We start from the raw sequence: 26,487 nt of genomic DNA, 5'->3' as shown, positions 1-26,487 counted from the left end.
AGAATGAGTTTCCTGATCCCTGTGAGGCCACATGAATGCTGCTGCTGGCACAAGAGAAAGAGCGGGGACAAGTGGCCGTGATGGAATTGTTGGTTTTCATGGAAGTCCAACCACACGGCAAATAAAAATGCCTGTGTAAATGTGGGCTATGAAAAAGTAGCACCAGCCATAATAAAGAGGTACCTGAAAGGATTTCTATGCATTGAAACTTTGTCAGTATCCTTAGAAGGAAAAGGGAGAAAAGCAGAAGAATGCCAAGGTTGTCATAGGGTCTAAAGAATCTCTTTTCCAGGAGGTCAGCACACCAAAGGCATTCCACTGCTTTTGATGGGAGTCATGTGAGAGACAGACTAGTCCAGAAAAAAGAAATGTGAGAAGATTTAATCTCATGCTGTGATGTTCTGGAATCACCATTCTATTAATGGAACTAAAGTTCTTGAAAATCTTTTTGTCTTTGGAAAGAGGATGTATCTTTTGTTCAGAGAAGCATGGGCACTTTGCCAGCTGACAAAAAAATATGTTTGTATACTTGCTTTGATACCTACAATACAACTTTCATTAGCATCAGCAGAAGCCTGATGCATCGATGTCAAGGAAAGCAAGAGAGAGAGATCCCAGAGGTCAAACTTAGCTCCGAGTCCCAAGGAATGAAAACATATGCCTGCATTTTATACAGCCGTGACATAGCAGGTATTCTTTGGGTTATCTTAAACTTCCTTAGAGCTAAAAGATCAAATTCAAGGGGAATCTCTTACAACATACACAGTGAGACTGTCATATTTTCCATCTACATTTTACAGGAAAAATGAAAATCTGTGTTTACCTGTCAGTTTTGGTAGAAAGGTTTCCATCATAATTATACCTTGTGTATTGGAAGGAACCTGGCAGTTTTTAACATCACTAATACTAGTCTGGAGAGGTACAAAGCTGTAGGAGCTTGCTAAAAAATAACAATAAACCTTTATTAAAATTTCCAATTTTTGCAAAAACATTTTGGCTAAATTCCAACACTACTTAAGATGTAATTAAATATTTACACTTATTCTCTAATAAGTATTGTAAGTAAATCAATTTCCCAATTATCTTAAATTTCTGTATGGTACACAATTACTACACTTTTGTAATAAATGCATAATTCTAATGAAAAAATAACGATCTTGAACTTTAATAGAGCCCTTCATTTGAGGAGATGAAAGTGCTGTACATTCATTCATTTATTATGTCTTACAACCCCCGTGTGATGTAGGTATTATTATCATCATTTTACAGATGGGGAAACTGAAAGGCTAATTAACTTGTCCAATTTACAATACTCTTAGCTGTAAACTTAGGGCATCCTATTGTACTCACAGGCAAAACCAAAACTCAACTCACCTGTGATGAATATTTACTACAAATTCTTAAACTCCATAAGCATTTTACTTATAGGAAAGGACATATTACACGAGCATTCGGAGAGTAGGCTTTGCATTGGTGAAGGCTTTGCGTGCCACAGAAATGTGCTGCCTAGAAGCAAACATCAGAGCACTGGTTTATTGTGAAGTGTCACCACGTTTCCCAGCTAGTTATGGAGATGATGTGTGTTTTCATTTAATGTTATTAGCCATTCAAGCACACATTTGTGCTTTAATTCTGTACGATGTATCATACTGCACTTACACACACACACAAAAAAATACTGTATGACGACAAACTCATTCTCTCGGTTTACTTATGTGTTCCATAAATTTCTTTACTCTGTCAGGATCCACACCATTTGCCCAATAACCTTTTTTCTTGAAATACAAACCAATTATTAGAGCATTTGCATCCAAGTAATTCCTCACATTTTCCAGCGTCACTCCAGATCCAATCAACACAGGAATCTTCAGAGCATGTTTAACCTCTGAAGAGAAGAAAATCAAAATTAAGGTCAAATCCCATCTCTGAAACTCTATCAAGACTCCGATTTGTGTAGCTTTTCAACAATAAGGAAAGGTGAGTAGCAAGAAACTCATGATCACAGTATTTCTTACTCCTACCATAGAACAAAACAACTTCTCCAGAAAAAGCACCTTTAGCGCTGGACAGCTGTTAAGAAAAACCTCACTTTTATTTTACTTTACATTCTGTTGTTGTATGAAATGCTGCAGAAGAATATTCCTGGCCACATATCAGAGGATGGTTTCAGAACTATGGAAGACACTTACTGTGACTGTTACCACCATGCTTCGCAGCTCCATTGTGCTTGAGGTACACAGAAAGGAGCTATCGTTTACTACTGTGTGGCAGATGAGCCCAGTATAGATTCTAGGCAAACCACGTCCATTGCCTTGACAAAGGTTTTACGGATGCTGGAGTTACCATGTGGGCTCCCAAGCCACTTGTGGAGTCTTAACAGCATTCTCGATTTCCCTCACCTTAAGATGTGAATAATCACCTCCCGCAACCTTTCTACAACGTAATCAAAATACAGCTACAAGAATAAGATGCCATTCTTGTTTCCATTCATTTTATCAGCTCAGATTCTTTTTTGCAAGCCTGGAGAGATCATTACAGTGGCAGAACTATGCAGCAGAGCTGTGCTCATTACAGTTCTTCAGTCATCAGTTTAAATCACAATAATGGTAGTTGGACTGGTGTGTATTTCTGCCAGGTCTCCTTGCTGAATTTATGCTGTGTTGACAACTAGTAGAAGATCTTCAGCAAAGAAACAAGAAGGGCCTTACTCACAGGGAATGGAAAAAGAACATGCTCTCTACTTCATGATAAAATTCAGGAACTTGGAAGTAGGAAAGCAAGCAGCAGTCTTACAGACTGTAATGATAGCTCCAGCTAGTTTACCAGAAAGCAAAAGACAGTACTGATAAAGGCTATTTCTCTTTCTATGAGTGGCAACGGAACAAAAAAGCCAATTATTGTTTTCCATATACAGTATGTGTTACTTAATCATCTCACCCTTTACCTGGCTCCAAAAGGAGAAACGGACAATATATCAGAACAGGGCTCAAAATATTACAGACCTACTTCATCCCTCACGCTCAGGGGTGGATTTCAGTCGATGGTTCAGGTGATCACGTTCACTGTGAAATGCATGCGTTCTGACAGATCTGACTGTGCAGAAGCCAATACATGGCTCAGTCACTATGGTTCACATTTTTTAGAATAAACACAAAAGAGGATGGCTGCTTTGACCATGGAAAGGTTCCCCATTGACAAAGAAAATGCTATTAGAGTATCTTCTGCAGAACTTGTGTCACTGCTAGCTCTGGAAAAAAAAAAAAAAAAAATCCCAGTTCAAGAATTACTAAGCATACTTCTCATCCTTTCATTTCAAACTGACCATCCTAAGAGTCACTCACAGGACCAGATGCTTCATCCCTTACTTAGACACTGTGAAGCACTATTTCTGACCTTCAAAAACATATAAATTACTTTATTTGGCGATAAGCTGATGTAAGATAGTTAGAGCTTGAGGTAACTAGGGAAAGTATATATGCAACATATAGAAGTCTAATTCAAAACACTGTTTAAACGAAGTTTCATCACAAGCCTAACTTATTAACTATGCTTCAGGGAAGACTAATTCTTTATCACCTTCCTACTTCACTAAAGAAAGGGGATCAATCAAAATACTCTTGAATCTCTTTTTAGGTCATATGCCCTACCGTTTTTCCATCTAGGAACAATAACTGCTTCTTATAAACATTTTAGCATAAAAATAAAAGCATTCCACACAGTCCTTATTGAAAATTTTAAACTAAATTGGATCATGCATATATGATTAAAACTATAGTTATTTCTGTGCGTATTTTACATTCTTATAGTTGTCCTGCTTACAGCAACAAAATAATTCATGTTTAGTTATTTATACCGTTATTACTGAAGTCCTGTTCTAGAAAAATCAGAATTTTATTTATATAGTATCTATGTGCTCTTAGAAATATCAGACCTGCTTTAAACAGATACCAATGAATAATTAAGGTGCTACAACTGACCGCAGATTGGTGCAACAGTACTTTATTGTGTTCCCAGAGGAACTGCGTTCCAAGTCAATATTTGTTTTTACGACAAGTGCGTAAGGCACATTAGCAGGTAGTGGTTTTATAATTATTTCACATTAGCAGGAAAAAATAATGAGCCAAATAATTAAACAGAGCATGATCACATGGGTGTAAGACAATAAGCTTAGCCCCCCCCCAGGCAAAGAGTAAGAGCCAGTGAAACCTGAGAATGCTGTGAAACTATAAAAAACCCCAAAAGCTTTCCAAAGTAGCATGGTATCCAGCTCCTGCTGCGATTCATACATGACACATGGAGTCCACACGCATCTCCTGTGCTGGAGATTTATTCAGATTGACAATGTGAAGAATGGCAATGGGAGTGCTCAGTCTGCAATAAGACTGGGTTACCTAATTAAGTATGCTGCAGATGCTACTTTTAAGTCATTTCCAAGCACATCAAGGCTTAAAGTTGATTAGTAGAAGGTGATTTGTCTGTTAGCTGTGTTAATACAGATTTTAACTTGTAAAAGAAAATAAAGCAACAGCACTGAGATACGCTTTTGCATGGCAATGTTCTGTCGCTGTCAAGTTGTCTCCAAACAGAGCCTTGCTTAAAAATCTTTCTAAGCTTTCTTGGCTTTCTTCTTCTGATTATATTTTTTTTGATGCAAAGAGAAAAGGAGACAATTTTATGACGTTATAGTAACAAGATCCTAAAGTTTACACAACTTGCACATTTCTCTGTTTCAATAAACTGTAACTAGAGGGCACTGCGCTCTTTCTTGTGACAGTACATCTGCAGATATGTCTTTAATAAAAATCAAATGAAATAGCGCTTGGTTGCAAAGCACAATGAAAGCATTTGAACTATGGTATGCACAAGTTACATGAAATAAAGGCCAAATGCTCCTAGCTTGAAAACAATGGCGAAGAGCAGCGTAAAAATAAGCACCACGGTGCCAATAACTTGCTCGACTACTCTCGTTTAACAGCTTTTTCATATGCAGTAATCACTGTACCGTACACAACACTATGTTTATGGTAATGCTCCACTGTAACACATTTTCATTTTTTTAATTCAAAGGACTTCTTCTCTGTCATTAAATCTAGGGCTTACAAGAAGTATAGATCAGAGAACTCCATCTCCTGTTTATCTCTGTGAGGGTACTGCAAATGCAGCAGCCTCTATTTTGCCCTAAACGTACCACCGAAAGGTGAGCGGGTGAATTAATCTTGATGCCCCTTCTATGCACAATAACTGAGGAGGTGACACTCACAGCCACCTCTTGGGTTTCATGATGTACCCCGTTTTCCACTGGTTACTCAGCTGAGGACATTTGCTTTGTTCACACAGACAACTAAGCAGTCACCATGCACAGCCTCAGCTACTTAAAATACAGTCTGGATGTGAAGCAGGCATTTCAGCAGTAATACCCAAAGAAAAAACCTGATAGACTCACTCTCCAACCAAAGAATGTTTCACAATGTAGCAAACTGGAACAAACTTCTATAACCTCTTAAATGAAAAATGATCTATTAAATAAATTAATTGTAATTCAAAATGCTCAGCTATAATTCCTGCTCCTTAATGACCTGAAGTCTGATTTTTAGACCTCGCACTCCCTCAGCCACTGGCGCCCTGGTATGCCCAGGGAGCCCTGGAGCAAAGCCTGCCAGGCACTGCGGGCAGCAATGCTGATGGTTGCCTACGGCACAAGCTACAAACAAGACCCTACTGAACACAGCTCTCTGGCTTGACAAGGAAACACTCATTTCCCACACCCCATCACCAATCAGTCAATTGAACACAAAGACACAAAGGCAACGAAGACTTCTGTATTACTGCACAACAAAGCTGAAAAAAAGACATGACAAAAATCTCATCCATCTCTTGGTTCTGCTTTCAAGAGATGCTTTGCAGTGTGATGAAAGGTGCTCAATTGTGTGTATCATCGTAACACGGCACTTCCAGGGCTGCATAAATTCGTGAAATGCAAAATATCACTCACATCAACGCCAACTTTGTAGACTGTAGATCTGATTCCTTTTAAGAATCTGCTGACATAGATATGCCTAATATGTTATTTCCTTATACCCTAGAATATTGATTTTTAACATTTCTTAACTGTCTTAAGCCAACATCCTTCTCATGAGAGGGCCTGCTAACATCCAAAATGTTACGCCCTAAGTAAAACAAATCCATGATCTGCAGACTCTTGCTTTCATAGTAGAAATCCAAACACTTTTTGTGTATTACTGTATGTACTTCATTACAGCTGCCAACTCTGATTCATTTCATTCTTTGGACCCAGAAAGAGAACAAGACAAAGACTGACATGTTTTTCACATGAAAGAAAAGCAGAAGCCATGGTGCTGTCTGGTTGGAGTCCTGTAATAAAAAACCTATGGGCCAGGTCAGGTTTTGCTCTCCGATAGAGAAAATCAATGGAGATTGCACATGTATTCATGAAACCAGATTTTAGCCCAGGATTTTGCCCTATGACTTATCAAATACTTTTAAAAAATTATTTAATCTGCATTTAGAGCAATAGGGACATTAATTGGAGGCAGGGATGAAGTTCTAGGTTAACAAAATTTTGCAGTCTCTAAAATATGCCTAGCTTTCAGGAACACCTGTTCCACATACCATTTCTAGTTTAATGTACCAAAAGACCCAACTAATTCAAGAGCTCAGTATTCACACCAAACCATCACCTTCTTTTTAACATTGGTGACTGAAGCATAGTCATCTATAAACTATTATTTGTCAAAAAGTTTAATATGTATGAAATAAGAACCCATTTTGACATATTAAATGCTGTTAAGCATGTATGATATAGATAAAACCCTGAAAACATTGAATGATTTTATGTTATGTCAAACGATGTTTGAGGTCCAGGTATCTCTGGCAAGTAAAGTACATTTCTCACCCTGATCAGCTAACCTAAGTTGAATACAATACACCGCGCACTGGAACTTCAAAACATGTGAAGTTAAAGCATGTCAGTAAAATCGAAAAAAATTACCCATCCTGTTTTATGTAGTGAGACCCTACAATTCAAGCCATTACTCTAAATTAAAATTAGTGACGAAAACTAAATGCCCCCGTGATAGAATTTTATTCTAGCATGGGAGCAATCTAGTTTCATGAAGACAGCCCAAACTTCCACCAATATGAAAATATGAAGAAGCATATAATACTTTTGCAAAGGTTAGAACTCACAGGTCAAATGACTCTCCCTTGATAAAAAGTCCACACTATTTAAAAATTATTGTCCTGTAATATCCTTCTATCTACCAATGAACATGCATTCTTTCTGAAAATCTTCTATGTAGTACTTTCCCTGGTATTACTGTTTGGAATATTGCCCTATCAAAGAAAGCCTTTTCTTGCAGGACTTCCATTTTCATTGTGAAAGACAAAAATGCGTAACTCTTCAATGGAAAGATTTGCAGTTACACAGTTTTTTAATAAGGCTATAAAGTAGCTTTTTCTTACATTAAGGCTTTTTAGAAATGGAACAGTCTTTTTTTTTTTTTACATAACTTTACATACATTTATGTTTTTTTTTCATTTAGGCCTCAGCATCATTCAAGCTTAAAATAATTTTCATTTTGGTCCCACCCAATCGTTGTTTAGAAACATACAACAGCCAATCCAAATAGCACCTTGATCACATTAGTTCTGCTGTATCAAATTCGACCCTACAGTGAGTTTCTTCCCTTTTGTTTTCCTTCAGGAACAGCGGATATATAGATTTCTTTCTACATTAACGCAGAAGCTGATTCACTGCCTGTTGTCCGACCTTCATATGACAGCTCTCACCTTTCAGCTCCCGAGGATCCGCAGGCAATCCAGTAGCCGTGCCAGTCAGTACGACCCCATCAGCCAGGAAGAACTCGGCAGCTGAAGCAGTCTCGGCCACACCAACATCTGCCGTCAGAGCGTGAGCACTGTAAACAGCAGGAGTGTACCCTGGGGTTACTGTCAGCACACACATTTGTTATCCATCTTGTTGAATGTTTAGACTGCATTTCTTCATTTTCTCCGCTGTCAGGCAGGCTTTGTGAGAGAGAGTAAGTGTCCTGTTTTAAAACAGGAAGTAAAATTGCAATATGAACAAGAAGAAAAACCCCAGCCTTTTCCATCAGGGAACCATAACTGATCCGTCTACTGCTCTGGGTCTCCTGTCTCTGAAGAGTGATTGCTAAGTGCAAGCTACCAAGTGTCAATTGAGACAGCTGCTTACATGTCGAGCACCTGTATTTCAGAAATGTTGAGCACACACAGCTCTCTGACTTGAAGTGGGAGTTGTGGATGTGCTGTCATTCATAAATCAGATTCTGTTGCCTAGAACAGAATTAACACCCTCCACTTTATTTCACGAAGTCCAACTAACAGAAAGTACAGTTATTACCTGTGATATAATCACAGGAATCATCTTACACAGCAGTTACAAACATCAATTACCTGCAACCTAGCTTTTCAACAGCAGTCTTTGATATATGGGTGATGCAGAATTCCAGCCATTGCTGGTTCAACACCTGCCTTCGTTGTTTCTGTATTTCCACTTAAGCAGAAAACAATGGCTATGGCCAACGTGTTGCACTGACGAGTGGTGATGGAGCCAACCTCTCTGCTGGAACAGATGTCCTAGATGGACAATGCTGTTGGTGGAGGGAGCATGCTCAGGCCATGTTCAGAGGCAGCACATGTGTGCAGTGTGTCCCACTCATGATGACGGATGTAAAAGGAAGTACACTCATTCCCCTTCTGCAGCTGGAGAAAGGCAGGCCTAAGTACCTCGTACACACAATGAGGCTGAAACGGGGCTTAAGAGTAGTAGGCACCCTAAAACTAGCACGTGGAGGGTAGCTGTAACACAGCAAGTAGACTACAAAAATAGTTTCTCCCTGTTTAAGGAACAGGGGGCTATCAGCTCTTAGTGGCAGGCATTTTTTTTTTTACAATGAAAAACCTCAACCAACAAGTCCTTTAACATTTCCTTCTCAGCTTACCAATCTGCCTGAAACAAAAGCCTCTTTTCCCGTCTTAAAAAGCAAACTCTTTAAACAACAGAAAATATAATCTGAATATCAAGTCATCAATTGTCAAGACAAAGGGAAAAAAAAAAATCACAACGCAATCAATTTTTTACAAAAAGGTCTAATGCAATGTATTTTTATTTATATACATACATATATATAAATAAATAATTAGAAACAAACCACTCTGAAAGGACATTAAAAGCTTAATTTGACCACGCTGCATTGTTTCCTTTCTATTTTGAAATTTATTACCTGTTTATTAGGTATTTAAGATCTTCCAGACTTGGTTATTCTCATGATTACCCACATACTACACACAAACATTTTAATTAGGTTATTTAGCATGTATAATACATAACACTAGAGCAGTTCTTCTGGGGAAGAAAACCCAAAGAGTGACATCTAAATAGCTGAAAGTACCATGTGACGGTTATGAGAAAGTATCAGCAGAAAAGAAACTGGATTCATCTGTCATAAGTTCCTTCTGTTTGATAATCACAGAACATAATCCGTACATAGACAGCACAGATTTAAATAAAAGAAACTAGTATTATCAGCAGGAAGGAGAAAAAAGAGAATAGCTTTTTTAAAATGCCAAAGTATTATGATTTGGATGCTTTTATATGGCAACTGCCTGCATAACTAAAAATCATCTTGGATGATTGCCTCCAGAAACAAAATTTCTTTAAACATTACAGGCACATACACAAATATAGAAAATCTCACCTAATACCAGATGCAAAACTTTTACAGTCTGCATTTATAAATCCTGAAGGTTAAACAACTGCAAACTTCACAGATGCAGCAACCTGCAGCTTACAGGTGCAAATTTATTTTTAAACACATCCCCTAATAGCACTGCAAGACCTGGCTTGAACAATAAAGTTCTCCCTATATCATTAACTTTCCTGACACTAAATAGGCATTAAAAAAAAACAAAACAAAACAAAAACACAAAACAAAAAAAACAAACAAACAAAAAAAAAAACAAAAAAAAACAAAAAACAGAAAATGGAGAAAAATATAAGATCATTATTACATTCACATTTACATAAAATATTGCTTGTACTTACCTATGCTTCTTTTTAATATCAGCAAAAATCTGAATGTTCTCTGCTCCAATTTGTTTCCTGTATCGTAGCAGGTTACCTGCACAGGCATTTATAATTCCTTCATCAGCAACATGAGAAAACACAAACCCTTCAGCCTGGATAAAATCAAGACCTGAAAAAAAAAAAAATTAGCAATATCTTAGCTAAAACTGAAGACTGAAAACCAGAAATACTAAAAAAACCCACCCATCTTACTGCCTCTCTTATTTCATCCCAACACACGTTGTTCCATATGCTCTAGGACGAACCAACCTTGCTTTTCCACATATTTAAGTTTTACATTCTTTATTTTCGCCCATATTCTCTCCGACTTCTTCTTTCCATCTTACTACCTTCAACTCCTGTCTCTCCCATTGAGCCCACCAGCATTCTCCCTGTCCCCATGGTTCCCTTCTCTTTCTCAGTCCCTATCAGTTTGTTCCCGTGTGGCTCAGAACAGGCGGCTGCACACCCTGCCCTGCCTCTTGCCATGATGAGCCAGTGGGCTTGTGCCGACAGGAGAGTAGGTAGGTCAAAACACAACTCCTTTGCCCTAACAATGTGTCTTCTCTCCAAAAAGGGACATTAACTTGGGTCTCTCCCCTCTTTCCAGATACTCTTTAAACGTATTACTTCTTTCCCACGTGTATTCCCCAATTGTACATGCCTGAAGTTGGCCATCAGGTCACACAGCATCAAGGACATGGACACAGACAGAGGAATAGCAGTAAGCTTTCTTCAGGAAACCAGGCAAGAAAACACAGCCCGTGCCACATTATATACCCCTGCTTGACTCTCCGTCTGAATGTAGCTTGTGTGTTCTACACAGCACCACATCAACAAATTACTTCCAGAGCTGGGCGAAAGGTACACAAAGATAAGGTTTGGGAAGAGTGAAACATTTTCCACTCTGCACTGGACTTACTCTGACCTTCAACTCTACCATGTCTTAACAACACAGTTTCCACCATATTCATTCATTTTTTGCACTAGTAAGGTTATGTTGGATGGATGCTTCAGAGGAAGATTACAAAAAGCAGTGACTTCACACAGGCCATTCATCTACTCTCAGGGACCCCCCTGCATGGCCTTGAAATATCTCTGTTGAAATACTGAAGCCATGGTGTGATAAGACCACAGCTATGAGGAACAAGACTGAATTCCAACTCCCTTATCATATTCCCCTCTTCTCTCCAGTCTTTCATAGCCTTAAAGTTCATTTCAGCTGTCACTTCACGTACATATAAAAGCTCTGCACTCGTCTTGTGCAGCTTTTGCTGTTCTTCCAGCCTGCTTTAGTCCTTCTGAAGCTCTGCTGCTGCTCCAACTTTGGAGTCAGACGCACATTTAATTAGAGCTGACATCACGCCAAGGAAACCAATGCACGTGAAAGCAGCCTTCAAGGATGTAATCCCACCCACCAGAGAACTGGTCAGGCAACAGAGGCCTCACCTTAACACATTTCAAATACAAACATAAACGAGCTTTAAAATGTATTTACCAATTGACAAGGTGTCTGCTTATTTTAAAATTTCAGTTTTATTCCAAAAGCCCTGAAGTTGCAGAAACAGAAGCTTATGCCTGATAAAGAGCCTGTATTGCTTAGCAACACAGACTCCAGCTAACAGGAAACATCACAGATGGATACCAAATCAAATACGAGCTGTCCTGAGCCTAGAGATTAGTGGGTGAAAAGCATGGAGTATTCTCAGGATCCAAAGACAAGTGTGCCACAAGTACAGTTACAGGTGATAGTAGACACTGGGTAATAACACAATACAAATAGCTAGGTAGAGATTTCTACATCCAGGAAAAAAAGCTATGGGTTCTATTTATATCACCCAAGTTTAGAGCACAGTTGAGTGTTAAATAAGAAAAATTACTTCTCCTCTAATCATAAGACTACCAATGAGTCTAGAGAAATGTTACATTTTCACAGCAATCAGTGTCTACCTCAGGACAGCAGCTATTCATTGAGTAATTTCATTTATTAAAGTCACTGCCTAAATGTTGTTTGCTGACACTTGGTTTGTGTTTCCTTCACTTAGTAATTCAAGACTTTCTGCTAAACATTAGGATTGTACTTCATTTAACAAGGCTGCACTCTCTATCTGGGTTTTTGGGGGCTTTGAAAATAAAATTTTTAACCAACTGTAATAGGTGCAGGCACCAAATCATTACCCTTCTGTTTTATGAAGCCGTAATCAGATTCCGCTAATGAATTCATTTTTATGCTCATAAAATTGTAGAGAATGATACTATTGCTTACTTTCACATTTGGCTAGTTGAAAAGTAATAGCCGTTGAACAGTTAATAGCCAGTCCCCACTTCTGACTTCTATGGGAACAAAAAAATACTGTAATCTCACTGGAAAACAGGAACAGGAAATTTCCAAGGAAACCTAATAAACAGAACTTCAGGACTATATTAAGAACATGGAATCAAGTAACCGGCCACTGCATGGCCTGTTCAAAGAACTAGAGCTTGTCTCTTTGAAAAGTGAGTGTTACTCCACTTACTTTATCCTACTTAAACAGCTTTACCTAAACAGCTGTAGAGCTCAATCAATTGTAGAGAAAAGCCTTATTTTTTTCTTTCCTTCCAATGACAATTTATGATTAAAAAAAGGAAAACAATGACAGACAAACACCTCTGCTGGGTGAGAAAATATTGCAACACTGAGCTGATGAAGGAAATGGTACTTTTACTTTATCCATCTTGAATGCTGCAAATGTGCATGTCATTGCATTTTAGCACCACAAATCACTGAATTGGATGCAACCACTGAGAAGCCCTTTCTCAGGCATATTCCTTCCTCGAGTCAAAGTCTAAAGGAGCTGGGAGCTTGGATTTACTGCCTTCACAGAAATGCTATCTGGCCTCTGCAAGGCAGCAGCTCCTGGATACTGCTGAATTTTGGACTTCTGGCAAACATCTTTGCCTTTACACAACGGCAAGATGATGCAGCTAACTTCATTGGTGTTGTCTTGTTTTATCTGCACAGTAAATCCTGGCTCCCAGCTCTTCTCACCTTCCTAATTCGAAAAGAATCTGAAAGACTGATTTTGTGGTGCAAAGGAAAACTCAGAGGAGTATCAACTTTGCCTGCTATTGATGCTAGAAGCATACAGTCTCTGTGCTCTAAAGACCTTTTACTACTCAGAACATTATCTTGCAGCAACTCCTTCCATGCTCAGCATGAATTGCAGGCCTGGAAGAAGCGTCTCCAGCAGAGCTTGCAGCAGAGTCCACAGAGCTCGCTGCCTTGCTCCACAGCACCAGCAGATCCTCCCAAGGCATCCACACCCCTTCTGCGGTTCTCAGCTTAGCTGCCTTCCCTCCACCACAGCATTAATATTGTGGCAGTTATAAACAAAAAAGCAGTATATAATTCTGCCCAATTCTATCCCACCTTCAACAGGATTGGGCTGTAGCAAGTGAATTCCTGTGGCGTTTGCTGGTGGGTGAGGGAGAGGAACGGTCTCAGACAGAAAAGCTATATTTATAAGAGATGTGGAGATATCTGGGGACCTGATGTATCTTCCAATATGAAGCCTCACTTAATCAGCTACCAACTGCGTCATTATCATTAATGAAAACTAATTCAGAAATAGGATTTCAGTAACATGATCCTTAAAGGAAAAAAGGGCAGTTTCACAGTCAGGTGGAGATGCAGCTGGACTAGATGATTATTTTAAGTCCTTTCCAACTGAACTATTCTATTCTAAATTTATGAGAGGAGAGAAAATAAACTTAAAAACTGAGCCCTTATTTATGACAAGTGTCACACAGGCTCACCCATATGCAGGGAAGCTGCACTCTGCAGTAGACCCCACACTCCTTGCTCCCAGGCACCAGACTGAAGGTCTGGCCAGAACGCAAGAGCCTAACTTGCCTCTGGCCCATGTGCCTGAGTCTTCCACCCCGTGGAGTCAAGATACATCAGGGAGGGGTACCTGGAATATCAGAAGTGATCCTGTGCACAGCTACAGAGATACAGCTATGGGGACTAGTTTACGCCTCAAAGATCAGCAGATGGCCGGGCCAATACACCACGATGCCAATATTTCTTTGAAAGTCTTCCTCTCACCATTAATTTAATCTCCATTAGGTTAATGACGGGCCAGTTACTTCTTCTCAATCACTGCTACATGTTGGTAACGGAGAGCATGCGTAATGTGCAAAATAATAAAGGGACTATCACCAGCATATACTCCCTACATTATAACAGCTCTGCATCTCCTCTGCAAAGACCGACACCAATAGATTAGAGCCAAGCAGAACATCTCACCAGGAAAAACACAAAGAGCAGCTGAGGGCTTTTGGGCAATTCTTTTAGACACAACAGTCCCCTCTAATATGAATAGTGCTTCATAACTACTAAACCCTCAATAAAAGGAAAGCCACCCAATTTCCAAGTAGATCAATAACAAACAACATAAGTACATGAAATTAACGCAATGGTTAACTTCAGGAAACAAGACACACTGATGAGTAAGTAAGGAAAACCAAACACTATGCCTAAGTCTGACCCAGAGTTAGTGAACATATTGTGAACAACCCTGAGCACTGAAAAATGACAACAGTAATATTTGCTAAACAAAAAATAAATCAGGGAGCATTTGTATTTTTATCTCCTCTACTAAATGCTCATAGAACCTGCTTGTATGCATCATTCTGTTTCGACCTCAAGCAGATGTAGTTAATTAAATCAGAAACTACAAACAGGAAATTATACACCTCTAAAAAACACATGGTACACCTGTTAATAATGAACCAACTGAAAAGTAACCCTAGCAAACAGATTCTGACTTGCTTCTCCCCAAAGAGCATTTCAGGAATGAAGAGAGATAATACATTTTTTGAAGGATGTCATTAAAACAAACTATTAAGAAGGGGTGTTTTCTGAGAATAAGTATTTGAGATTAAGATGGCTTCCAGACAAAAATATAAATACAAAACCGTACTATTCTGTATTGTCTCTACGTTTTGCGGCCTACGGTTGCTTAGGGACATTACTGTATTTTACATTAGAATGCCTACAGTAGAAGAATGTAAAAATTGAGCAGCAGAGAACTTTAACACTAAGAAAGGTGTGACACGAATCTCCCCCACTATGACAGTAATTTGTGAGTGGGCTAGCATTGCCTTATCTGCCCGTAGGAACAGCAAAAAATCCGGCAGTGTTCAACAGAACCTCTTCAAGTCAAAAGCGAAAACAAAAGATTGGAGGCAGTGACACTGGTTTGTGGGAAGATAGAGGGGGAACATGGGCCCTGCAGAAGGCCCACAGCCCAGAAGGACTGCTGGATGGACACCCTTGGGTAGCCATCGCCCTCAACCCCCTGTGGTGACCCTCTGGGTCTGCTGAACCACGAGCACTCAGCACTGGTGTAACAATCTGCAACAACCTTTTGGATCCGGGAGGAAGTTGACAGCAACTGCTTTAGCTCAATAGTTCTTTTTGACAACATGAGGATCGCATTTTTGCTGGCATTCCTTCCTTTAGATGCCTAATTGAACAAAGAAATGTTTCCTAAAGAACCAAAATAAATTTTTAAAAATTCCCAACCTTTTCAGATGCCTCACCCCCGATTTATTACTGTTATTTTCAGATTTATCCAATACCTTGTCAGTATACTAGGAAAATTCAGTAATTTCATCTGTTACTATTTGCCTACCCACAACACATTTATTAGCATAACCACGTGTTGTTGACGTTGAGCTCCTTTTAGCCATATTGTAAACCTCCTGACTTTTTTCCCCCCTTTACAAAATAAAATCACTACCTTCACCCAGAAACCACTTACGATTTCCCTGTGCAATTCTCTTCAGAAAGGTTACTTCTACCAAAGACAGGAGTTTCCACCGGGAAAATGAAATGACTGCATAGTAGCAGGAGATGATACATATGCTTTTTAGCTAAAACACCTTCAGCAAGTATTTTTCATAGTGAAAGCATACACAGCCTGCTTTATTAATACCCATCTATTAAAATTGTATTGACATTAAAGTCATTACTAAGTTGTTACTGGAAAACTACTCAAAGATTTGCTACCTACAAAGTAGCGCTCACTTTACTACGGCTTTGCTTAAAGTGATTTTCTTTTATTTTTGCTTTCCTGTTCAGTGAACTTGAGACAAATCATTTTTAGAGAAGTGCAATGAAATGCGTTAAACACAGAACTTTCCTAGCTGCTGTTCTCCAGTTAGAGCAAATAGTGCAGAACAGTAGCAGAGCTGAGCAAAACCCAAGCCCTCCAGGAATTCTCTCCCTCATTAATAATTGCTGAGAAGTAAGAGAAATGCATTGTTCCCACACTATATCCCTTGTTTAGTGATCAACTTTGCTCCTAAAAGGATGCATAACTCACTAACTGTTTGACTGTTGCTTTTGAAAATAAGATGTGTAAATATTTTTGCAAAATACCTACATACCTCAAGTATCCCACATGCATACAATCCCTAAAACTAAAACTGGATTCTGTCAACATTGCTATTTTAGGTTTTCACATAGGTTCTACTGCAGCAATAAAAATTGGGTTTTATCAGTTTCTCAAGTAGCTAGATACTTGAAAGCGTCAACTTCTAGTTTTAAAGCACTCAAAATGAATCTGAGTTCAAAACACACCTACTAACAAGAATTCCCCCAAGAAAAAAGGAATTTAAGACTTTTAGAACATATTCAACGTACTTGAAACTGCCACTGCAGATAAGTTAGCCTACATTATTTTACCTGAAGAGTGGTTTTCAATTAACACCAGCATCTTTTAGTTTTCCATTCTTACAAAATTCTGCCTGTTTATTAAATTTGTACATTCAAAAGTGTGCAACCTTACTGTAATCACATTTGCAATTTGGGCCCTCAATTTATGCAGTATTTAGGAAGAACAAGCCTTCCATCTTAAAAGAGCCTCCACCTTTACATCATGGAATGTTAGATACGAAAAACTAAAATTGCTTCAGCAAGCAGCAGGAGCAGAAAGGTTAGTAAGTCTAGGATTCATGCAATAAAGGCAGATTAATTTATATTTAATTTCCCCAAACACAATTTAATGTTAAGTAGTTTGGCTAGCTGTACACTGAATTTTTTGTTATTATATAAAAAGCTTCATTCCATCCATTCATTAAAAAAAGGCAATGAAAACTTAGTTTTAATGGATAGCAGTAGTAGTAACAGCATATAATTAGATCCTGAAACAGGATGCTTAACCATGGTGGGTTAAATTGATCCTCAAATATAATTTAACTGAAGTAAATAGAGTTACACCAAAGGTGGCTTTTAGACACGAGTAGGTTTAAACTAATCATTATATTTAGACAGGTTTCACCTAGAAAGCCGCAGCAGCGGCCTTGGGATTTTTAGCCACCTCCTACTGAAGCAGTGCACAAGTATCATCTATTATAATCAAGCAGGCATCTTTCTCAAAATCTAATTTCTGCTTTTTCAGGGTACAGTGAGCTTTTCATGTCTCATTTTTCATGGTATCTATGTTAGTACAAAGCACAATTTGTAGAGAGTAAATGCCATAGCAAACAACAGTAATAACTGACGAGTCATTTCTATTACCTGCAGCAAGAGCAACGGCTATCGCCTGTTGATTTGCAGCACACAGGATCTGGACCCCCAGCGCGAGACGGGGGCAGGTCTGTCTCACCGCAGCACTGATGACCGCCATCGCTGCCGTTACTTCAGGACCAGGACACACCATGTAAGGAAGATCATGCATGTTTTCTACTATCAAGCCATCCTGTGGAGATAATTATAAAGAAATATGATTAAACTGGAAAAAAAGGAACTTAAAAAACATGGCCAGTTTACCATTACACTGTTTGTATTAAAAGACATGGGAGTTTAAAGGTTTTCCTTCAAAGGAAGGATTATCTACAGTAAATTGTGTTGATGTACACAACCACTTATAAAAGTGCTTTCATCAACAGCACGGTATTTGCAGGGAAATCAGGAAGAGAAATAAATGTGATTTTAATTATACTTTCATAAATTAGGTTCCCTTTGATCCATCCTAAAATGTGAACGACAGGCAAAGGAGTTAAATCTTATAGCTCATTAAAAATAGTGTAGAGTCAAACTTCAGTTATCCAAGTGGAATATACGATATTGAGCATGTTTGGATAACAGAGGATTTAGAGATAATCAAGGCCATTTTCAATTCAATTAATGTCTGAAAATAAGTGTTATTTGGATAAATAAAGGAATTTTTCATTTGACTACTATCGTACCTATTTGCAGCATGCCTAATACTGTAGTGTTAACTACTGATATTTCTCCCATTCTGGATTCAGAATTACTTGAAGGAAGATGTTGCTATTTATTATCTACTACACCTCTCACTCCACACAGACATACCCTTAGCAAACAATGGAGTGATGATAAAACACTCTGCTGATATAATTTATGTACCTTACTGAAAATTTTTGTAGTTTACCTCGTATTTTGTACTTTTCCAATAACTGTATAGTATATACCAGAAAGTTTTCAACAACTGCAAATCATATATAATTTTGTCAAGAACTAATAGCAAAAGTATAGCCTTGAAACATATTTCAAGCCTAATGTTTTGCATTTGCAGTGCAAATGTTAAAAGCAGCTAGAAATTTCTGACCTGCTTCAATCTAAAAATACAAAAAGTTCAATAGACAAATTAATTGTATATATAGAAAATAAATTCCGCTCTCTCTAGAGTTTTATCACACATCTTAATCCTTTAAAATGAGAGCTTCACATTTCAAGGATAATCTAACTGAACCAGAATAGAAGGGGAAGAAAAATAGAAGAAGGGGAAGAAAAATACAACTAGAGATTAAATAAAGAAGAATAATAAAAAATAAAGAAGAAAAACAACTAGAGATTAAATAAAGAAGTTTGGTTAATAATAATGTAGAGAATCAGGAATGGGGGGGGTGTCCTTTTTTAAAAACTTTCACATGTAACACTTCTTTAACCTTTGTTGTAGTGAAGACACCCTTTTGGCAGTAAAAGATAAGAGAGTATATAAAATGCAGTCAGCATTTAATGGCTGAATTACAGGCTAAGCCACAGCCATCACAAATGAACACCTAACATGGAAGATGGGGAAAACTGAGAACGGAAACAATCCAGTGGAACGGTATGGTCCGTCCAAGCACATGACCCACACACATTCAGTGCACCCAGGGTACAGCTGCCTTTACCAAATGACTTACAGCTGAGTATTTAAATACATAAAATACATGCTACCTTAAAAACAAAAGGACACAACCTACTCATGGCAAGAGTGATCTAATATCCCAACACTAGACCTATGCACCATTTAGTGCCATTCATCAGCATATTTAATTACAAAATTCCAGTCCAAGAAAACCTCAGCTAGGCAGAAGGAAACCAAATATGACGACTAACCAAAACATCTGTCCTTGATTTTGTTTCTATGCCCCATTCAATATGTAATTTAACATCCACAGTTCTCTACCTGTGATGGGAGGTAGCCATATGACAAAAGTGACAACCAGTCCTCAGAAAACCCATACCATTTTCAGATACGGAAAAAATCACAAACAGGTCAGGACTGTTCCAACAACCCTGAACTGACCAAACGGTCTTATACCTCAGACACAACTACTGAATCCTTTATAGTACCAAGAGTAAGAGAAAACCCTTAACCTTTTACACTCCATACACATAACTACATTAGGTCAGCCTATGAAAGGATGACAAGTTTGTCAGTAGTAGTATGTGGCAAAATGATTACTGTAGGACTATAATATTTTAACAAAACCAACCAAACTCAAAAATTAAAATGACCCCTCAAAACCAGGAAGCCCTTGCTCCTTGGCTCAGGTATGGTCTATTTGGCAGACTTCACCAAAACCTGGACATCTGGGAACCTCTAAGCTGAACGTAAGGGCAAGGAGCTGGGATCTGCAAACCAGAAGCCCCAGGCTCACAGGTAGTCAGGAATCAACCTCAACAGGACACATAGGAAGAAAGGCATGGAACGGGGCTTCAGATGCTCAGCCCCTGAAGAGCCATGCTGGTAGAGGAAAAAGCAGAACAGGCTGGCAAAATTCCACAGGAGCACCGGCAGTCAAACTGAGCTTTCCATGAGTTGCTACTACTTTGACAGCTCAAGATTTGCATAAACCAAATTATTCCATTAGATACATTAAAGAATTAATTCATTTAAAGATTAATTAAAAAACCTAGCCATACTACTGTGCATAAAAAGTATCTGATTGAGTTCTAGTTCAAAATGCAGGCATATGGGAGGATTCCAGCATTTCTGTGCTCTGCCTTAAACTTACTGTATTTACTTTTCAGCAGTTGTCTCCTCCTGTGGCCTCAAGGTCCACAGTTATAGTGAATATTTTTGGTAATACTTTAAAAATGTGTTATTCTTTTGGTACCATCCGATAGACTATGTTCTTTCGCATATCATGTTTTGTTTAATTAAAAAAGAACAACATATGTTCTATAATACAAAGAGCTGAATTACAGATGCATTAACTCAAAGCTTTCTTTCAAATTTTTATATAAAAATATAACACCACAGATTTCTGTGTTTACTGAATTGATATGTATATAAAACAGACTTCAGTACTATCAGACAGCTAATTAAAATGGTGGAAAGAAAACAGTTATGCTGAATTAAAATACTTGGAACTTAAGCTTATAGTTTAGAAGTCTATGGGAACAGATATTGTGTTACACCCTCCAAAACAGAATTTGTTTGGACAGCAACAGATAAAACTCTAGCAAATACCTTATGTTCCTTTTCCATTTAACTATTACGATGATTTAAGCGTTGCTTATATGTAACAGCCTTATTTTTAGTAATTCTCAAACAATATATTTCCTTTTTACTTTGAATGACTTCTGAAGTGCTACATATGTGCAAAGTACCTCTTGTATCACAGTTAGCTACTGGAAAATAAGCAATTTAAATAGTGCTCTGATTATATAGAGAAATAATTTCCTTAGCTTTATTCCACTTCCAGAAACAACCACTTAAAACACTTCAGCCGCTTGCACACATATTGCAGCAGAAAATCCAGAAAAATAGTCACAACACTATAAACCACACCAGGAATAACAATCATAACAAGCTTTTTAACTCAGCACCTACCTAATGTAACTTTTACCTAGGGCAACTTTAACCCCAGCGCTTCCCCTAACAGAAATGTTTTACCTACAAACACACACATACCAACACAAACCTTTGTAAACCCAAAACAACTACACTATCCCACAGGAAGAAAGGGGTTTTTGCACTATACCTACTACTATGTAGGCTCAGGTGTGCACTAAGTCAATTACAGCCTTTCCCACCACCCCAGTCATGTGCCCCTTATCAAGGAAGTCAGGTGCCTCTGTAGAACATTTATTTGCTGTGTCTAGGCACAGCTTCCTAGCAATTCCTTTAAAAACTCAATCTCTAGAACAGGAGATTACTGCCTTAATATAGGTAAGCAGGCATCTTATGTTCTTCTGTAGATACCATACGAGATAGTTTTGGGGAGGTTTGTTTGCTATTTTATTCTATTGTAAAATAGCTAGGATTTGAAATGTTAACCTCTGTAATCCAAGTGATAACTACCTACATCTTTCTACACAAAAATACTAGTTTATTCTGTCTCAGCTGTTGTTAAACTCAAAGTAATTTGAATGTCAACTATTACTGTACTTACAAGAGTAATAGGCTTGAAACTTTTCATTTTTTAAAAACATCAATGCAAAACATGTACTAGCAACTACGCTTCCACGTACAGAGGCAAAGAAGGGACAGGAGGATCAGAATAGTAATGAATGTATCTTCAGAGACAGCACTGGTAAAAGAAGTAAACTGAAAAATTTGTGGGGTAAGAAGTACTATAACATCTGCAACTCAATGTAACTTTATAATTTTGGTGGGTTTTTTTTTTAGTAAGTAGTTTTACTTGTGTATCTAACTGTCTTCAATGTCAACTACTCAAGTAGCTACAGCTACATAACAGCAACTAGTAGTAAAGTGATCTATGTCAATGAAATTAGAGAGAACTTGTGCTCTGTTTTCCGGCCACAAAGTAAGCGTCACCCAGGCTGAATGGAATAAATAAAAATTAACTTGAATTTATATTTTGTATTTTTCTTAAACAAAAGCAGATACAAATTGAAAGGATCATAATGCCTCACAGCTTGCTGCTTATAAAAATCTTGTCTAGGGAATTTCATTGTTCAGCAACACACAAGTATAAAGCATATACATTTTGAGCACAGATGGCTTTCTAACTGAGTGCTCACTTGTTTTCATTAATGTGCTCTAATATCACAAATCTTTCATATTTATTATGGTAAGCTGCTAATGTGCCAGACAAGTCACCTTTCTCTGCATATACTAGGATTAACTTCCAAGTGCAATTCATATTGAGTGAGCAAGACCATATACTTTATTTTTAAATGTTAACACCAATTCAAGCAACTTGGGACAACATGTAAACATCTAGCAGCAGCAAGACAGTTACATATCTCCTTAAAGGCTACTGTAGGCAGAATCTGGAAATTCGGTCAGTAGAAACATCCGTGGAAAAAACCTTGTCTAGCTCTTCTTCCACAAGAAGAACAGACAGATTAACAGTTCACTTGGAGTACTGAGGGGAAAACCCAAATATATTCACATTACAGAAGCAGAAGAGCTACTTTGGAAGACTGGTGACCTCCGTGCAAAAGCCAGGAAGCTCCTGAAGCATCTGTCATGAAAACTTGCATTTCTCTTGAAGAACCAGGAAAAACTACACACTTGAATTGCAGAAAGTGTTAGTCAACCATACTGATATTTATGGAGGCTCTCCTGATTATCATTGACCTTTATGGCCTTAATAAAGGATTTGTTTGTCCTATTCCTGTAACACTATGGTGTACAGACCTTTAGAATGAAGATTGGTGTGGAATGTACACTGACATTCCCCTGACTTCTACAGGAAATAGACTAAGCATAACTTTAAGCCCTGAATTTGTCCAAATGTACAGAGAAATGACTGCATTCATCTCATCTGTCTCAACCTGAGAGGTAGGTTTAAAAATATATTCAAGTTCAGAGACTGCAATGCAGTAGGAGAAAAGATAAACCAGTTAGATCTGAAGTAGAAGTTATTAAAACTGTTGAAAAGACAATAAAGTCTAAAACCCAAATTAAAATTTTGTGTTAGTACTGATTTTAAAGCTTGTCTTAAAACTGTTCCGGCTTTGTGCACATCAGCAGTGAAAGTAACTGCTTCTGTGCCCTTGTCTTTAGGTATAGTTGGTGTTTTCCCCCTGCTGCTAAAGGTTTCAATGTGTAATCAGTATGCAAGGGAAAGGTAAACAAGCACTAGAATATGGGGCAACGGCTTTAAGAGCTACAGATCACTTGTATAACCACTTCCTCTAACACAGAAAGACAGAGACTACTACTTCTGATGTAGATCAAATCCGGTTATACCTCATGTTGATACTGTAACTATAAAAACAAAATACAAAGTCACAGTACAGAATACAGAGCTATTGCACACCTGTTCTTTCAACAGGCATGAAAAAGAAGAAAACTTACTCATTCTGTACAACTTGCAGTTAGAGATTATTCTAACTGTGTGGATGTCTTGCACATTCTCATCTGATTTACAGGCACTGAAACCTGCCTATGTAAACATTATTCTTCTGCACTGCTGTTTATTCTTTAAAAAAGTCTGTTCTCAGGATTCTTTCCTAATTTAGCTTTATGGTGCTCTGCCCATACCCTACTTTGTGTGACTTGTCTTGCATTTTGACCTTGGTCTTCTGTAACTTAGACTAAGCTCCTATATTCAATTTCGTTCAGCCTGTAAAGTACCATTCTAATTTATGCCATGAAAAAGGTTTCAACTGGCTTGTTATTAAAGTTTTGCAGAAAACAGCAGCTCAGAGCAGTGACTACTTGTTCATTTAAAACATTTTCAAACCTTGGACATTAGGACACCACCTTACCATGTCAGAAAACGTACATAATACTGCAGGCAGGTCAAAGAAAAAGCACATCAACACCCAAAGACAAGGTGCAATGAAATGTTTAAAACACATCTGACCTTTCAAAAGGACATACACCCTGTTAAAATCTACTGATCTATGAAGATTACTACACCACTTCAGGTCCAACAGCAATTCAGTCAGCATTACCTGCCTCTTCTTGCCTCTGGCTCAGACTGGCCTTTTGGTCTTTCTCTTCCAGATGCACAAAGCAGGCAAGCTTGCTGCCGGGGGCTAGGGCAGCAGGGTTAAAGAGGGCAGAAAAGGGCCAAAGCTTTTTTTTTACTCCCTGAATAATCTGTGCTGATTCGGTACAAACACAAATGTGGGGCGATCCTGCACCCTACAAGTGACTGAGGCATGTATGCAGTGCCTCAGCTGTGCACATGGCATTCCTCCACGACTTCAGGAAACCACAGTGTTGTACAGAGCTAAAAATACAGTGGCTTGTCAGACTGGATGAAGAAGTATGCTACAGCCAGATACCTAGAATGTCAGCAATCACCCGTGTGGCAGTCAGCTGTCCTTCCCCCCCCCCTTAAATTGACTTGATTCTTAGAAATTGATAGTAATCCAACATAAGCAACTTGTACAATTTGAATCTAAGCTTTGTTCAATTGTTTTGGGTGCATGTGATATTTATTTTAGGTTTTGTAATCCAGAAGGCCTACTTACTGTGTTGAAATAAAAGATGTGGATTTAAACATCTTCCTAAACAGTGTGGTTTAAGATGTTTTCAATGAATTATAGACTCAATGTAAAATATTGGCTATGCAGAAGCAGCTTTGTGCAAATGCTGCCATAGGAAGAAGGAAACCAAAACTTACAACTCCAGCATCCTTGTAAGCTTCTGCCTCTTGACAAGCTTGATCAATGATCTGGTGTCCCTGCAAGAATAATGCTGCTTACCCCAGGGCATGCACAAACTGAAACCACATACAGTAACAGCTTTCAGGTAGGATAACTATAGGGAGTGGCATACTGAAATAGGGAGAAACTCGCTAAAAGGCTGCTGTATCTCCTTGGAACATGCCTTAGTGGCATCTCTTTCCTCAGCTGAACTTGACAGATCTACTCTAACCATTCAGCTCCTAAATCTGCAAACTGGAGGAATATCTGCTATAATCTCTTATTGTACCAGGTCTGCTCCTAGCTCATTATTCCTGTACTTACAGCTTATCTTGCATTAGTGATGCTCCACGCCAGACAAACCTAGGGCAAGACTGACCTCTCGGTCTGCAGAATACCTACGCTAAACACCGGTCAATTTAAAAGTAGTTAAAGCTACCTTAAGCTCTAATCTGCAAGGTTGATTGTGTCTGACCTTGCAGTGCTTCGTGGCAGAAACGAAAACACGTGTATTTTGTTGGAGTTCAAAGAGTTTCCCTTAAGCTCAACTCCAAAGTCTTTTCTGATACTTGGGCTCCTAAAGCCAGGCACTGGGAGCCTGAAGCGGGGACTGCGAGGGGCCTCTGACAAAGATGGTCCGATCTTGCAGCGTGGGGAAAGCTGGCCCCAGCGCCCGGAGGCTGCTTCTGGGAAAATGTGGGGTACGGCAAGCTGCAGCCTGCCGAGGGAAGGTCGGCTGCGGCCCTGAGCCCCTGGGAAGGTGGATGGGGAGGTCAGGCTGGGACAGACCTCCTGTTGTCTCAGCTTCTCGCTGCCCCTCGGGGCCCGCTGGAGCTCTGTCCAACACCCGTCCTGCCCCAGCGCTTATCTGCGTGACTTCCCGCCACCGCCTCTCAAAACACAGCCCCACAGAACCCGCCAACGCCGAGCTCCAGCTCCCCTCAGGGCGGCCTCTCCCACGCCCAGCGAGGGCAGCCTCCCGCCCGGGGGTCCGCAGCCGGGCTCAGGCCGAGCAGAGGCCGCGGGGCCTGGCCCGCTTACCTGGCAGCGCTCCCACGTGCACCACCCCGACGACCGCCGCCCGCAGCCGCCCCAGGAGCGCGGGCAGCCGCATGGCCTGCGGGAGAGAGGCGGCGATCAGGGCCGGCCGGCGGGGCGGGTAGGCCTCGGCCGGCCATGGCGGCGGCCCGCCTCCCGCCGCGGACGGGCCGGCCCGGGCCCGCTCCCGCTCCTGGGGGGCCCGGCCCGGCCCTACCCTTCCCCTCCCCTCCCCTCCCCTCCCCTCCCCTCGGCTCGGCTCGCCCCGCCGCCGGCCCGTCGGTGCCCACCTGCGGCGGCAGCTGCCGCTTCCGCGTCGGCCCAGCCGGCCCCGCCCCCGGCCCGGCCCCGGCCCCAGCCCCACCCCGCCGGCCCCGGCGCGGGATCCCGCGCCCCGCGGCGCCCTGGGCCGCTCCCCCGGGGCCCGCCGCGCCCCCCCGCAGACCCCGCCCCGGCCGGGCGC

At 39.7% G+C, this 26,487-nt stretch overlaps 2 protein-coding genes across 3 annotated transcripts in view; both read right to left on the bottom strand.

The window, feature by feature from the left end:
- The window catches only part of C12H19orf12 (chromosome 12 C19orf12 homolog), a 42,343-nt gene extending 34,453 nt beyond the window's left edge, over window positions 1–7,890 (bottom strand). The window contains exon 1 of the mRNA XM_075433377.1: window positions 7,810–7,890. The gene's annotated coding sequence lies outside the window, so the exon portion shown is untranslated. The remainder of the gene's footprint in view (window positions 1–7,809) is intronic.
- On the bottom strand, window positions 1,385–26,360 carry LOC104338251 (uncharacterized protein F13E9.13, mitochondrial). 2 transcript variants are annotated; one of them, XM_075433378.1, is made up of 7 exons: window positions 26,315–26,360; window positions 26,028–26,103; window positions 24,965–25,024; window positions 17,694–17,874; window positions 10,106–10,256; window positions 7,810–7,937; window positions 1,385–1,885 (listed from the first exon to the last, which is right to left on the bottom strand). In XM_075433378.1, exons 4-7 carry the CDS (start codon window positions 17,851–17,853, stop codon window positions 1,695–1,697), a joined length of 630 nt encoding a protein of 209 aa, XP_075289493.1. In that variant the 5' UTR covers window positions 17,854–17,874; window positions 24,965–25,024; window positions 26,028–26,103; window positions 26,315–26,360; the 3' UTR covers window positions 1,385–1,694. The 2 variants fall into 2 exon arrangements, with proteins under 2 accessions (XP_075289493.1, XP_075289494.1); XM_075433379.1 differs by lacking the exon at window positions 26,028–26,103 and having other exon boundaries at window positions 26,315–26,352.
- Between the last annotated feature and the right edge of the window lie 127 nt (window positions 26,361–26,487).

The sequence above is a fragment of the Opisthocomus hoazin genome, chromosome 12 (assembly GCF_030867145.1).
Source record: "Opisthocomus hoazin isolate bOpiHoa1 chromosome 12, bOpiHoa1.hap1, whole genome shotgun sequence".
Lineage (NCBI taxonomy): Eukaryota > Metazoa > Chordata > Aves > Opisthocomiformes > Opisthocomidae > Opisthocomus > Opisthocomus hoazin.
Note: the sequence above shows the minus strand (reverse complement) of the source record. Positions and strands in the feature narration are given on the sequence as shown.

Bases quoted from the DNA above. Each gene is read 5' to 3' on its own strand.
- LOC104338251 (XM_075433378.1), bottom strand. From the start codon at position 17,853: ATGCATGATCTTCCTTACATGGTGTGTCCTGGTCCTGAAGTAACGGCA. The intron at 10,257-17,693 runs GTAATAGAAATG...TTTTTTTTTCAG, and splicing joins AGCCGTTGCTCTTGCTGCAG to GTCTTGATTTTATCCAGGCT. The intron at 1,886-7,809 runs GTGAGAGCTGTC...TCTTCTCTTCAG, and splicing joins GGATCCTCGGGAGCTGAAAG to AGGTTAAACATGCTCTGAAG.